Below are 15,505 nucleotides of genomic sequence, written 5' to 3' on the forward strand. Positions count from 1 at the left end.
TCATCCAAAACCTGTTTTGTTGCAAATAATGCTTTAGTCTATTTTTGTATTTAATCCTCTGTAAATAATCAAATACCTCAACCCATAGTAAACATGCAAGAAAACTTGCAATGCAATTACTACATCAGGTACCAATTTTCAGCATGCATTTGATTTGTCAAAAAGTTGAGCAGCATAAGCTTCCTACACCTTGGTTAGTAAGAAACTGGACTGAGGCAGAGTGCAGTTAGAGTGGCCTATGAAAAGCAGAACAGGAGATCAGGCATGTGTCCTATATTTTTCCTGATGGCAGTTCTGAAGGACAGCGTTTGCCAGGAGATATGGCTGGTGAATGGTGCAGCTACACTACAAAAAGTACCTGGAGTAGACACAATTGTAGCACATGGGGTACAGGCACAGGTTATTCTGCTGAGATTAGTTATACTTTCAAAAAATAATTGTGCTTCTGCTAAGGTCTTTTCCAGTGAGAGTACAGAGTGAGAAGTCCTAACATACAGACATGGCCTTTAAAGAGGGACCATGATTTACCATCACTTGCTCCTGAACTCCTTATTTTTCACAAGGTAGTGAGTTAAATTATCTGCTTTACCAACTCCTGCCAAAGCACTTTATCCCCAGAAAGCCATCTGGAAAACCATGAAGGAAGTTAACAGGCATGCCCAGGTCAGGCCAGCTGAAACCATCAGAGAAAGGGGCAGATTGTTGTCATACTGCTGGTACTGCTAACAAATTGTAATTTTCATTGTTGTGAGGGATATAAGTCATTCCCTCTTGCTTTCTTCTTCTACGTGTAGGTACCTTACTGTTGAATTAAGGCTGGCACAAATTCAGGCTGGGGGGAGAATGGCTAGAGACCAGTCCTGAGGAGAAGGACTTCAGGGTGGTAGTAGATGAGAAGCTGGACATGAGCTGCCAGTGTGTGCTGGAGCCCAGAGAGCCAAACACATCCTGGGCTGCATCAAAAGAAGTGTAGCCAGCAGGGCCAGGGAGGTGATTCTGCCCCTCTGCTCTGCTCTGGTGAGACCCCACCTGGAATACTGTGTACAGCTCTGGTGCCCTCAGCACAGGAAAGATATAGACCTGTTGAAGAGGGTCCAGAGAAGGGCCACAAAGATGCTCAGAGGGGTGGAGCACCTCTGCTGTGAAGACAGGCTGAGAGAGTTGGGGCTGTTCAGCCTAGAGAAGAGAAGGCTCCAGGGAGACCTTATAGCTCCTTCCAGTACTTGAAGAGTCCTACAGGAAAGCTGGGGAGGGGCTTTTCACCAGAGAGGGTAGTGATAGGACAAGAGGTAATGGTTTTAAACTGAAAGAGGGGAGATTCAGGTTACACATGAGGAAGAAATTCATCACCATGAGGGTAGAAAGGTGCTGGAATAGGTTGTCCAGGGAGTTTGTGGGAGCCGCCTCCCTGGAGGTGTTTAAGGCCAGGATGAATGAGGCTTGTGCAGACTGGTCTAGTGTGAGGTGCCCCTGCTCATAGCAGGGCGCTTGGAAGCTGATGACCTTTAAGGTCTCTTTAAACCTTAACCACTCCACGATTCTATGAATCTATACAACTTAGTTGATGCAGATCTGATCAACAGGCTGTTCTGCTGTAACCCCCTCCAACAACTTGCATTGGGGGAGCACCAAGGAATGAGCACAAAGACCAAGAAGGAGGTAAACTGGCAGAGAAAAAGGCCAGCCATATAGAAGTTTCCTCATAAGCAAGAATATTAAAAGGATGAACATTGATTCATAATGAATTCAGGAGGCTCTCTCTACATGTTTTAACTGCTTGGTATTACCTCATTGAAGAGGCACTCCAGGCTCACTAATGTCTGTTGTTATACAAGCAAAGCACTCCAGCATTGATTTTTCTCTTACAGAGGATTATGAATCAACACAATCTAAGCAACTCTATGAGTGAGAGTAATGACCAGCTCCTGAAAGTTTAGTCAGGCACAGGAACTTTCTGCACAGAAGCTGTTTTGTATCAGTGCTTTTAATTACATTTGAAGACATGGATTATCCACTAATATTTGACCTCTAAATATGTCTTTAAGAGGTGGCTTTATTGAAAAACCGTTATATTATGAAGATGTGTGCAGAAGCTTAAACCAAAGCAATTTGTTTTTTCCCTCTGCAGCCCTTTCAGGAACTTTTACTTGAACGAGCAGATCTGCTTTTACCAGAAGGCCAGAGGAGCTTATGTATGCACCATCACTCAGGTCCTGGCATCCTATGAACCTGATAGGGATGTTACAGTTCTGTGTGGTGCAAGAGTCTCAACTACAGAACAAGTAGCTGCTGCCCTTGCTTGTATCTAGAGATGTAAAAAAGATCACAATTGCAAAGTGGTATCTGTAAAGTGCAAGCATCGCTGCAGGCTCCACTCCCCCTGCATGCTGCATCCCATGGCTTTCCTATGAGCAGGACTGAGCAGAAGTTGCTCCAATGCATCCAGCAGCTGCCTGCTGTGCAGCAGTTCTTAGGCAAGAGGGGGAACAAACCCTCCCTCTGCAGATCCCCAAAAGCATACATATAAACTGTAGCTATGATGTAGGCATTTAGTGCTTGGCCTTGCACTCCCTACTGCATCAATCAGTATCTACTTGCTGTCTGTGATGGCTGACAAATTCCGTGACCTTTTGGACAGCAGAGTCAGGCAGGGCCCTCCTGGGGCTGGCAGACTTTGCAGTTCTGTCTCCAAGACCCACTACCCGGCCTAAGCTGAGAAAACCTCAAGTTTCTTTTCTGTTTGTTTCTTCTTTCCTAAAAACTCCCCAGTCTCCAAGCTGCCCAGATGTGCTGATATCATCCAGCAGACCTTGCCTAACTGCCCCCTTGAAAAAAAACAACTGGAAGTGCTGCAGTAGCAGTTCCTATGGAAATTTATTATTTTAATAAGATCCTCTGAAGCGTCAAAACCAAAGTAACAGTTGTTCAGAGACCTGTTGTTTCCCCTGAATTCACTCAATTTCTGGGTGAACATGGACGTTTCGGATATAATTTTGAAAACCTCTAAAACCGAAGCTCAGAAAACATCCAAACCAGAAACAATATCACAATAAAGTTGAAAACTGAATTTAGCATTCAGGTCCCTGTTTAGTTTTCCCTCTGGACAGGAAAGACGTCTGGTTTATTGCTCTGTTACTAATGGCACCAAACACATCTGAGCTCCACTCAGATGCAACGTAAGGAAACCTCTTCTGTTAGATTTAGGAACAAACAGCAGGGGTATGTACACCAGAGCCTGTCTTAAGGAACCACACAGCTATATTCTCTTCTGTGCTTCCTGTACAGCCTCTGTAGGCTTTGGTGTGTTCAGACTTAGACCAGCACAGAAGAAAGGGAAACCAGTCCCAGTATGGCAGGAATGACTTTCGGGCTGTAAGAGGAGTCTGTAAGGCCCAGAGTGTGAGGAAGGAGGTGCATAAGGGCCCTTCATAACAGGAACTAAGGATCACAGAATCACACAGAAATACAGAATCACAGAATGTTAGGGGTTGGAAGGGACCTCTGGAGATCATTTAGTCCAACTCCCTTGTCAGAGCAGGATCCCCTAAATTAGCTCACACAAGAACGTGTCAAGGCAGGTTCTGAATGTCTCTGACACCAACCAACCAGTTATGTTACTTATAGAGTGGGTATATTATTTTAGGAAAACTTTTGTTATTGTTGCAAATTAATTAATCGAAGGAAAAGAGGAGGAGGAGAGAAATTACTCACCACAATTTTAACAGAATTACATACCCAAACTGTACAACAACACACAACTATTCAAGCCCTAGAACGTATCCCAACTTTACACCACCAGATTGTTTAGAGTAAGAGAAAAGATATGAAGAAGAATGAAAGAAGGACAAAAAAAGAGCACAGGAGAGAAATCACCACTCTGGGATCCAGCCACGTCTCTCACAGCTCTGCTTGCAGCCAGTCTGTGATGGGAGCACCTTTCACATGTGCCACTGCTCCTTCTGGAAGGTTCTGCAAAGCTCGGGACAGCTGTCCCTCCACATGGGATGACTCCAGGGCAATCACAGGGTGGTCACCTGTTGCCATCAGGCAGTGGGTGCACAAGAAGGCACAGCCCCTGTGTCCAGCTGGGGCTCTTCCCTGCCACGGCTCCCCTCCCCTCCACACGGGTCAGCACCATGGAAGAGGGGCAGGAAGGGAAATGGAACCTACGGAAAGAAGTGTTTTAAGAGTCACAGTGTAACTCCATGACAAAGCTTCAAAATGTTGTGAGTTGAACCTGGGACTATAAAATGTAACCCCATGCAGCTTTTAGTGACCACATTTGCAGTGGAGGTTCTGCATCTTCCCCACGACTCAGGTCCATAAGATACTTCATCTGAATTGTGTGACCACCTCCACAGCCATCTCATCCTCAGGCCCTCTCCAGCTTTCTCCTTTTCCTTCTTATACCATCCACACCACAGCTGTATCTGGCCTCAGTTACCAGCTGTAATTTCCTTTTTTTCAGGTTTCTTTCCTTTCTCTTTTAGAACTTCGTAACAACCCTTTGGGCCTACCAGCTACAGTGAGGAACGAAGAAGTTAAAATAGGGGAAAAGAAGTCAGATGTATTCCTTATTATTTTTATAAAAGACTAAAATTGGATTTAGCACTGAAACATTTTCAAACTGGAAGTCTAACACACTCATCAAAGGAGCACCCTGAGATTACATGTAGCCTCAGGTACAGGCCAGTGGGAGGAAGGAGACAGAGCTGCCATCTAATTACTCAGCCTACCAGAAAAGCTGCTGCAAGCTCTCAAAACATGTCCAAGAAAAAAAAACGACAAAAAAACAACAAAAAACGATCTGGCAGGATTGGGAGTTAGGGGGAGGAGAAGGAATAGGTTATTTCAGAAGGATTAAAAAGGTCAAAGGACTCAACATCGAGAAGTCAGCCCAAATCCACCCAAAGCTGTTAGCATGGGATCATCTGAAAAACAAATCCAAGGACTAATCCTTTAGCCTGTTCAGGAGAACAGTGTGTGTCAGAGATGTTTCCCTTCCTCTCGCTGGGCACGTCCTGCTTCAGGGATGAACTGGTGTGATGACCCTTCTCAGATCCCCCTCAAGCTGTGACAGCACCTCCCCTTTTGTCCCAGGTTTGCTTCCCCATTAGATTTAAGTGCATGGAAACCTGCAGGGGCAAGGAGGAAGCCCAAAGGCAAATTCTTCCACCCCATACTAAATGCAGGGCACTGTCATTCCTCTCAAGAGAAAGGCATAGAGGGAAAGAAAACAGCAAGTATTTCAAGACTGCTTCCATCTGCCCTAGGTAGGAGTCTGGAAGCTGTGTTATTCCAGCGTGAGGGGGACACACAGGAAAGCATTGTGAGCAGTAGGTGGGAGTTGGGGCTGTCTCAGCCATGTCAGGTTCAATTTTGACTGCATGGTTGTGTGTACCTAACAGTTCGCTTCAAAACAGAGGGTGTGTTCTACTTCCTGGCTACACAGTGGAAAAGGAGGAGACACAATGAAGGGCTGGGCTGTGAACATCCCTGGTTGATGTTCCTCACCTCAAAGGTGTAAAGAGAAATACCAACAACTGTTTTTTTCCACACCTAACAAACTCAAGTATACCCTTCCATTTCCAATCTCTGGCACTGCATTTCCTCACACTTGAGGATAGGGAACAGCTCTGCATCATTTACAGGCATCTTTTGCTCCACACGTTTCCAGGAGTTGCCCCTGCCTCCCACACAGGCTTTTAACACAGCCCAGCTTAGCAAAAACAGGGAGAGCAGGAAAGAACTAGGCATCTGCTCCCACTGATGACCCATGAGCCTGTCCCATTTTCTTTTTCTCTTCAGACACTTCAATCTGAAGGTATAAACGTGGTTACATATCCTTAGAGACACCAGTTCCCTAGAGGGCAGGGCTTTTCAGCAGTTCCAAAGCGACTGATGGCTTTCTTTGGGATTAGGGGCCTGGAAGGGCCTCAGTCAGCTCTAGATGAAGACTGTACGTGGGGTCTCGATGACCCGCAGAAGCATCTCTTGCTGCGGGGGGTCCCTCTGCTTCCACTTGCGGCTCCTCAGCCTACAGCAAAGACACTTTTTCTAGCAATTCTTGGGTGAGAAGGGCTCGGCACGGCCTCCCTCGGCCACCCCGGCAAGGGCACGGAGGGTAACGCGGCTCCTGGCTCCCCTTGCCGGACAAATCCCTGCCCGAGGCTGCCATTCCCGGCTCCGGGCACCAAACCCTGGAGCCAGGCACCACCTAGAGGCCCGCGGGCCGTACTGAGGCTGCCGGGGATGCTCCCGTCCCGGCTCCAGCCCTTCCCTGCCACGGGGAAGGTGCAGTGACCTGCCTATCCGGAAACGAAAGCCTCGGCGTTCCCTTTTTCCTTGTTTTAGCTAAACAAGTGGGTTAGTTTGAACCGTAACTGCAAGCCTGGAAGTCCTCCGAGGGGGCAGGCTGCAGGCAGAGGGGCCGGGAGGGGAAATTCAGCCCACCAGAAAAAGAGTCCAGTGGGACTCTTAACTGGGACATCTCCATAACCCGGGCAGGATCCAGACTAAGTTTACTAGTAACTTATTTTAGGCGATTTTTTGTTTGTTTGGTTTTGTTTTGGCAAAAGCCTCAGCCATTAAAGAAATGCAGTTTTTCACAGTTGCTTGTTGTCTTCATCCACAACAGCACAGCCTTTTAGTCCCGAGGAGCTGAGCAGCCTCTCCAGCCCAGAATGGCCCAGGATTATAGAACTACTGAGGGCAAGAGCTCCTTCCCTTCTTCTTTCTTTCTTTCTTTCTTTCTTTCTTTCTTTCTTTCTTTCTTTCTTTCTTTCTTTCTTTCTTTCTTTCTTTCTTTCTTTCTTTCTTTCTTTCTTTCTTTCTTTCTTTCTTTCTTTCTTTCTTTCTTTCTTTCTTTCTTTCTTTCTTTCTTTCTTTCTTTCTTTCTTTCTTTCTTTCTTTCTTTCTTTCTTTCTTTCTTTCTTTCTTTCTTTCTTTCTTTCTTTCTTTCTTTCTTTCTTTCTTTCTTTCTTTCTTTCTTTCTTTCTTTCTTTCTTTCTTTCTTTCTTTCTTTCTTTCTTTCTTTCTTTCTTTCTTTCTTTCTTTCTTTCTTTCTTTCTTTCTTTCTTTCTTTCTTTCTTTCTTTCTTTCTTTCTTTCTTTCTTTCTTCCTTTCTTCCTTTCTTCCTTTCTTCCTTTCTTCCTTTCTTCCTTTCTTCCTTTCTTTCTTTCTTTCTTTCTTTCTTCCTTCCTTCCTTCCTTCCTTCCTTCCTTCCTTCCTTCCTTCCTTCCTTCCTTCCTTCCTTCCTTCCTTCCTTCCTTCCTTCCTTCCTTCCTTCCTTCCTTCCTTCCTTCCTTCCTTCCTTCCTTCCTTCCTTCCTTCCTTCCTTCCTTCCTTCCTTCCTTCCTTCCTTCCTTCCTTCCTTCCTTCCTTCCTTCCTTCCTTCCTTCCTTCCTTCCTTCCTTCCTTCCTTCCTTCCTTCCTTCCTTCCTTCCTTCCTTCCTTCCTTCCTTCCTTCCTTCCTTCCTTCCTTCCTTCCTTCCTTCCTTCCTTCCTTCTTTCTTTTCTTTTCTTTTCTTTTCTTTTCTTTTCTTTTCTTTTCTTTTCTTTTCTTTTCTTGTCTTTTCTTTTCTTTTGTCTTTTCTTTTCTTTTCTTTTCTTTTCTTTTCTTTTTTCTTTCTTTTTTCTTTCTTCTCCTCATGCAAGTCATTGTCTTTGGTACCTTGATGCTGAGCTGAGGTATCAATTCCCTGCTCTGAACCTCCTGGGCTCCTCTCCTTGCATTCAGATCTATTCTCCATAACCTGGGGAACAAGTTCCTTCAGAAAACAGGTCCATACGCCTTAACTTTCTCCCACCTTCTCATTTCCTTCTTTCCAGCTTATCCTTCTCCTTTTTGCAGCCTTTTTTTTTTCCACCATAAACCTGTTGCTGGTCTCTCTCAAGTGGGAACTTAAAAAATAATTGCTAGGTCTATGAAGGCAGAGTTGGTTTTGTTTTATGCCATAGGATATGTGTCATTAAGTTTATTGCCTCACTGAAGTTTGTTACTATAACGAAGTAGCTCTCCACAATAGTAACTGTATCACTAGCTGGAGATTAGCCCTGGATCTATCTGTGTCTCCAGGTTGGTATTTTTCTGCACCTGGCCTCCCTTGTCCAGGAAGAAACTGTCAAGAAATGCCAATGGCCATCTTTAAGATCCTGTGTAATATTTCTAATATCCCCAGACATGTTGAAAGGGTCACTAAATCCTTGTGGTGAGAGAACCACACCTCTTACAGAGCAGAATGGGGGAAAAAATTAGTATTTCCAGAAGCCTCTTAGACGAAGATTAAACCTCCTAAGACAAGATAAATGCCCTCCACTCAAATAAGCTCTCAAGCTGAGCAAGCCCTGGTTGATTATTTCTCAGAATTTCTCATAGCACAGTGCCATTTGCAAGGTCTGAGAAGCCAGCTGATTTACTCCAGCTGAGTTTCCACAGGTTTATTTTCTGTACAGCACATATGCCTGTGGTGGCACGGGTGCAGCAAGAAAGCTCTTGGCTGAAGATAATTGCTTCCAGTAAAAATCTCTCTTTCCTACCAGTGTTGAAAATCCCACTTTCTCATTGTAAGGAATATCTTACACAATCCCAAACAAATTGCAAGAAAAACAGGATGCTATTTTCATTTGAGTATCATAACTGATATTATGGGGAGAGAAGTGACAGAATGGAAAAACTGAACAGTAACTGCAGCAAAAAGCAGGTGCTCTGCCTCCTCCTTTTCTTCTAAAAAGGGCAGTAATTGAAAATGAAAAAGCATTTGTTAATTAACAGATAGTGTAATTTCTCTAGAAAAAGGAAGTGGGGATTTCTGCCTTGTCTAATCCTGAACTGGTTTCCTGTGAAGATAAGTGGGGTCTGAGAGGGTCACTTTGCCTTGTTGCCTTTTACTTCCACTTTGCCTGGAAAGCAAGAAAGCTGCAAATAAATAGACAAAGCTTTAAGCTGCCTCATATGGCCCTGTTGAAAGAGCAAGTATCAGCACAGGAAGTAACACTTTTTATTTCTTTTGTACATTACACAGAATAAAACATTTTCAAATTTAGTGCCAGCTCTTCTGGGAAAAGCTGGTTCTGGTCACTGGTGGCTGGAGAAAGTTTAAAAAAATGTAGTGTCAGGAGGGAAGCACCTTGAGAAATGAGGCCTTTGAATCATGCACTTGTTGTCCTTGTGTTTGGTTTGGACTTTCTTTTAATTAAGCTTTGTTGCTCTAGAGAAAGTATGATTTTAAAGCCATTTTTAAAAGTAGGAACAAAACTATATGGATAACTCACTGCTGAAACGTACAAAAAAATAAAATGCTAAACTGTGGTTCAGTGAAGTTGACATCCTCCTTACCATTCTGTCCTCTTACACTAAAACCAAACTGCTTCTACTCCTTTTCATCTGAAACTAGCTTAACTTTTCAGAAAATCTTTTATATTTGCAAGAACTCAAGGAAAATTCCTTTGCTCTGTCAGCTGATGGCTAGAACTGTACTGTGTGGTACATACAGTTCCTATTTTCAAAAGGTTCATTCCTAACCCAGGGTAAGAAACAGCTGTTCCTGTCTGTGTCTGTTGAAATTGAAACCAATACTACAGCTTTAGAGTTTCCTGTTAGGAAAGGTCAAATATGTTTGTCTTTAAGTAAGAAGAAGATGTCATTAAAAACTATGAAGAGACGATAGATATTGGGGAAATGACAGCATTCTTAAGGCAATAGCTGCTCACATACAGTTACACTGATGGTAACAGAATAACTACAATTCAGAGCCAGCTGATCCGAACAGGATTAGTCAAAGGACAGTGAGTGTTCTTCTGTATGTGCAACACCAGTAGTAACAGTGGGAAAAGCCTTCATCACCCATGACCTATCTTTTCAAATCACCGCCCTGCGTTCGCTTTGCACTGTGCTGCTCCAGCCCACCAGAGCAACAGCCCCATGTGGTACCTTTCCTCCTGAGGCTTCCAGCACTTCAGCTGAACAGCTACAACCGTTATGCTGAACACCTACAGGAAACTGAGGAATCCTCATTGCCTTATTTATTTATTTTTTTCCTCCTAGCAAGTAAATCTGTGTGGAAAGGCAACAAGGAAAGGCCCGCTTGCAGGCAGCAAGCTTGCAGAGAGGTTCCCTGTGGTCCAAACTCAGCCAAAATGGAAATGGCTGGTGAAAAATTCCTAATAGAGACATGCCTCAAGGATGTTTAGTAAAGCAGCCAAAAAAACTGGCCTCATTCCTATGGGCGTTATGTCATATATGGCAAATATCAACATACAGCCCTGCTAGGCATTTTGGGTTTTTAGCTGCTGACAGGAACCTGGAGTTATACATTGTCCCTTCCTCTTCAGTGGTTTCTCACCTCTGCACGTTTTCCAGGCACTTTTCCTGTGTGCTGGTGGCAGTGCCAATGCAACCAGCTGCTTGCACACTTGACAACAGGCTCATTCCTGCAACTGAAGTAAGGACGTGGTGAATATAAGGTGATCTTAGCTCAGTGCTGGGGCATCATGATTCTCAAGCTGCTGTTCCTGTTTTCCTGTCCCTGACAGGCAACAAAATCTCCTTCTTGTCAGTGTCACCAGTGAGTAATTGCCATAACAACCCCTGGACCTGTGTGGTCCAGGTTTTACCTCAAACACAGAGTAGATACTTTAATGCGTATACATTGCTTGAAAAATAAGAGGGTGTCCCTCTTAATGTTCCTTGAAAAATAAGAACAGTTTATGAATTTTATTTCATTTTTGTTTATTGTAATTTACCTACAGCTTCTTCCCTGTGACAGCTTCTGGTGTAACTTATCCAAGCTAAGACTGGGTGCAAGAAACAGCTGGAGCATATTTAATGCAATGTTTCCTCACAAAGCTCTCCTCTCTAGGGAGAAACAAGGGCAGATAAAGACTTGGAACTGCAGCTGAAGAGAGGCAGTCAGCATTCATTTGTTTCACAGGCAAAGTATGCCCCAGTCAAAACCAAAACAAACAAACAAAACAGCAAAACCCAACCAAACAAACAAAAAACCCAGAAGCATCTGTTGAATCATAGAATCATAGAATCTTAGGGGTTGGAAGGGACCTCGAAAGATCATCTAGTCCAACCCCCCTGCCAGAGCAGGGTCACCCAGAGCACATCACACAGGAACGTGTCCAGGTGGGTTTTGAATGTCTCCAGTGAAGGAGACTCCACAACCTCCCTGGGCAGCCTGTCCCAGGGCTCTGTCACTCTCACAGTAAAAAAAAAATTTCGGATATTCACCTTGAACCTCCTATGCTCCAATTTACACCCATTACCCCTTGTCCTATCACTGGTCATCACTGAGAAAAGCCTAACTCCGTCCCCCTGACACTCACCCCTTACATATTTGTAAACATTGATGAGGTCACCCCTCAGTCTCCTTTTCTCCAAGCTAAAGAGACCCAGTTCCCTCAGCCTTTCCTCATAAGGGAGATGTTCCACTCCCTTCATCATCCATCATCCATGAAATGGAAAATGAGTAGATCTTTAATGCCAGGAGCACTGGTTCATACCAGGCTACAGGCTACTTTCCTATCCACTTTCCAAGCAATGATGCACAGAACCATAGTGCTAGCAGATCTGGGAGCAAAGCAAGTATCTGGAACATGCAAGCAAGAAAACCAGACCTGTACCTACAGCTCAGGGTGCATCTAAAGTCATGGTGCTGCCTGATACATGCTCATTTCTCTCACAAAGAAAACAGTGGAACTGAGAAGACCACTCATCTAACCCCAGGCTCAAAATGGAGGTGGCAAAACAATCACAGGCAGGCTACGTATTGCAGTAAAAGGACTGTGCCATAAAGAAAGCTCAACACCACTCTTGGAACAATGCATTTACTAATTAACTTCATTTCAGCAGGGCTCTTATGCACTCAGGAAAGGATAGAGACAGCTAGATCTCAGAAATCTACTAACTTGAGTCTTTGGAGACAATCTCATTCCAAGGTGGAGCAAGTGATGAAAAAGGCATGAAAAGTATATTTAATTCATTAATTCAAAGAAGCATATTTGAGTGAGCTGCAAGAAATGAACATCTTGCAAATGCCTTTTCTGAGCAAGACAACACGAAATCCAAGAGACGGACAAATCAAAACAGCCAAATTGAGTCAGTTTTGAGAAGCAAACCTCTGTGTACTGGAGAGAACTAATAATAATGCAGCAGGCAGGATACAGGACACAGCTTTGAGAAACTCAGATAATTCCTCTACCCCACAGTAATTTCTCATGGGACCCTGGGCAAGTCACTGACTTGGATTCATACCCAGCTGAATCTAGACATTAAGAGGAGCATGGTGTCTAAATTTAGGACTGTCAGCACTTTAGGCCCCTTTCCACAGTCTGGAGAGCAATCTGGACACCAGGGGAACTAAGATGTTCATCTAATTCAGAACCCATAGCAGTTTGACAGTATCAGTACTGGCCTCCTTGCTTCGATTCCCAACTCTGCACATGGGGATGGTATTATTCATTCTTTGCCTAAATTATTCATTCTTTTCCAAAGCTATGGGAAAGTGGCATTTATGAAAGAACATGAAACTCTGAAAGAAACTATTGATAGGAGCATGAAGATCAGAGAGCTGTGCACTGCTCTTAGTGATTTGCTCTGGAAGATTTTCTAATTGGATGCTTTGGGATTGAATTCCTTGCAAGCCAGACTTGCCAAGAAATAAGTAAACAAACCTCATAAAGCACATTTTCCACTAACTGTTATTTGCAAATAAGCATTCTGTCATATGCTGCTGTATTCTTAGAAGGGCTTGTATACGGAACCAGATCTGGTCTTCTACAAGTGACAGTTTCTGTTCTGTATTTTCCTTTTCCTCACTAAACCCTTCTGTTGCTGTTTTTGCAGTCATCTCTTGTATTTATTTATGATAATCCTTACTACAGCTAAACTCTTACTTGCATACTCCAGGCTGATTATGGACACATGTAATCTTTTCACACTTCTAGAAGATAGAATTCATACTACTTGTATTTGGAGCTTGACTGATGAAATGGAGCTGAAGACCATGCAGAATTTTATTTTATTTTATTTTTTTTCCAAAACAAGCTTAGGGTCCAAGCATAGCTGTGAGAATATATGGCAGTCCCATGGGATCAGACTAACCAGCCCAGCAATTTGTGTCTGACGTGGCCAATGGTGGACATGTCTGCAAGAGCACAGGAATAAGACACAAGGCTCCTTCTCCAGAATACTTCCCCAGGCTTCAGCAATTTGAGATTTTCTGGGCCAGAATGAGGTTTTGGCCTTGTAACTTCTAACAATATTGTCAGCGACCTGAGAAAAATACAGGTCAGTTAAAAAAACATGAAATCCCAAGTTAAGCACCACAGTGGAAGCTGTTGATAATGCAGAAGAGCTAGAGACTGAGATCCTTTGGGACCTCTGAGAGCAAGTGCACCAAAAGTAGTGCAAGATCCAGAGCTACCACAGCAGAAATAACCACCCAGCTGAGCCTGCAGCTGAGGTGCCCTCCTGGCACCACGCAGGGCACTCCCCCAGCAGTGCGGGTCACCTCTGTCACCCAAGCAAGGCCTGGCAGAGAGGACTCTGGTTGCCTGTCCTGTGTTACACCCACAGAGCTTAACCTTCTGCCTTGCTCCTAATATTCTGCTTGCTGCTGCTGCACAACACAGGATAAAAGATGGGAACAGGGGGAGCTGCCACAGTATGCAGCTTGGGGTTAAGCACCCCAAGTCAAGCTTGACCCCAAGTCAAGCAGCCAAGCACCACCAAGCACCCATGTCTCAAAAGTGGACATTCTTTCTCCCACTTCCAGAGACATGTGGTAAAAGTAGGGAGGAAACTCCTGTTAACTCTCACCTAAAAGTTACATGGATTCTTTGTGCTCAGATTATTTAAACCTTTTCCCTTTCCCCATCTAATGTTTCCCGTCATCTAAAAATTGGCTTGGCTTCCAGTGAAACATTTCCCTGACACTTCCAGTTCCTTGTTGTAGAAAGTATAAGTGGGAGGAAGGTTTCACAACAGTATCTCTGAAACCTGAATCTTTAGTAACAAGAAGTATAGCCCTGCGGGAAACCACGACCTTTGCTCAGCAAAGTTGATTTTCTCTATTTGAGTTCTATGTTGGGTTTGGTATCTCTATTTTAAAAGGTATCTAGTCACTGCCACCTGGTGCCAGGACATGAATGGTCTGGAAGAGCACTTTTTTTTCTCATCTGATGATGGTTGTTCAGTGCTAAGCACCCTATAGATGCCTCCTTCCTCCCTAATTTAAATAGGGTTTTGTATGCTGAGTGAAAATGGAAGGAAAATGACCATTGATGGGACTGAGGTGGAGCAAGGACCTGGGAGGATGTGGGGCTGAAGTTGCTGGATGACCTTCTTCCTTTCCCCAGCACAAGGTCCACAAGCATAGTGTGACACATACACATATATCCTTTGATAAACCTCATTAACTGGAAATGCACAGAAATTAAGAAAGTGAATTCTCCAGAAACTGTATGTCTGCCTAATGACCTTGACACCTGCAAAGGGAATTACCTACATTGTAGGCTGGGTAGTGACAGATGAGAGTAAGGTCACTTGCAAAAAGCCTAAATTATGGGCTTTTTAATTTGCATGTTATGTAGGAGAGGAGGGGGATTCCCTCCCTCCCACCCCCCTTTTATGTAAGAAGGAGCACAGGGGAATTGAACAGCCCCTCAAAGGAAATTAAGGTGTAACAGGGGTGGTGAGTGAAGTAAAGGGACAAGTTATGAAACTTTCACTTTATTGAGAATTGTGTTTCAAATCTGCAGAACACAGCATGTTGCTCCCCTTGTTCCCTATACAGAAAGGCACAGTTTTACAGTCTCCTTTCATTGTTTTGCTGATAAGCAGGCATTGCACATTTCTGACACTATACAAAATGTCCTTTAGAAAACTCAGTCAGTGGCCCTTTCCAGCTGGAACATTAAGACCAGAGCCTGGCTGGCCAGCTAAGTCTTCAGTCCCTAAACACAGTGTCTCAGCTGTGGCTGTCCAAATATCCCCAGGTGAAGAGGGGAAAAGCCTGCTTGCAGGAGCAGTCAGCTTCAGCTCCCACTTCCACCCTCCCCCAGATGGGTAGCTGTGCAAATACAGCACAAACTTCCCCACCTTTGGGGCCAAGCTGCCTTGGTGTGCGCCGGGACGACTTGCTGAGTACGTGACTTGGTACCATCGTGCACCATTTTGTATTTCCATTCTGCAAACACTGACTGCCAGCCCAAGCTTAGTCCTCTTCTGCTTGTTTTATAAGACCCCTATCGTAACCCCTACTGTTCCAGACTCCTACTATAAACAACTTTGGAGTGAGCCAACCTTAGTTCTTTGGCAAAACTCCCAAAGGGTATTCCTGCGGGGCACAAACCTGCCTGGTACCTCCCAATGTCCAAGAAAGGGTCAGGGGGTTACCCCTCTCTAGGGGAACCCCCGTCCTCACTTGGAAGTCCACTTGGCCTGAAATGACCCACTCGGGTCATTGGCAACCGAACAGAGATTTGTTTTTGCATTACT

General features: G+C 44.3%; 1 protein-coding gene across 1 annotated transcript in view; it reads left to right on the plus strand.

Moving 5' to 3' along the window:
• The first annotated feature begins 264 nt into the window (after positions 1-264).
• EDN1 (endothelin 1) overlaps positions 265-15,505 on the plus strand; it is a 21,729-nt gene continuing 6,488 nt past the window's right edge. Inside the window, exon 1 of the mRNA XM_010000988.1 lies at positions 265-387. Within this exon, the coding sequence (XP_009999290.1) occupies positions 265-387 (123 nt within the window). The remainder of the gene's footprint in view (positions 388-15,505) is intronic.

Source organism: Chaetura pelagica, unplaced genomic scaffold (genome assembly GCF_000747805.2).
Source record: "Chaetura pelagica isolate M959 unplaced genomic scaffold, ChaPel_1.0 scaffold104, whole genome shotgun sequence".
Taxonomy (NCBI): Eukaryota; Metazoa; Chordata; class Aves; order Apodiformes; family Apodidae; genus Chaetura; species Chaetura pelagica.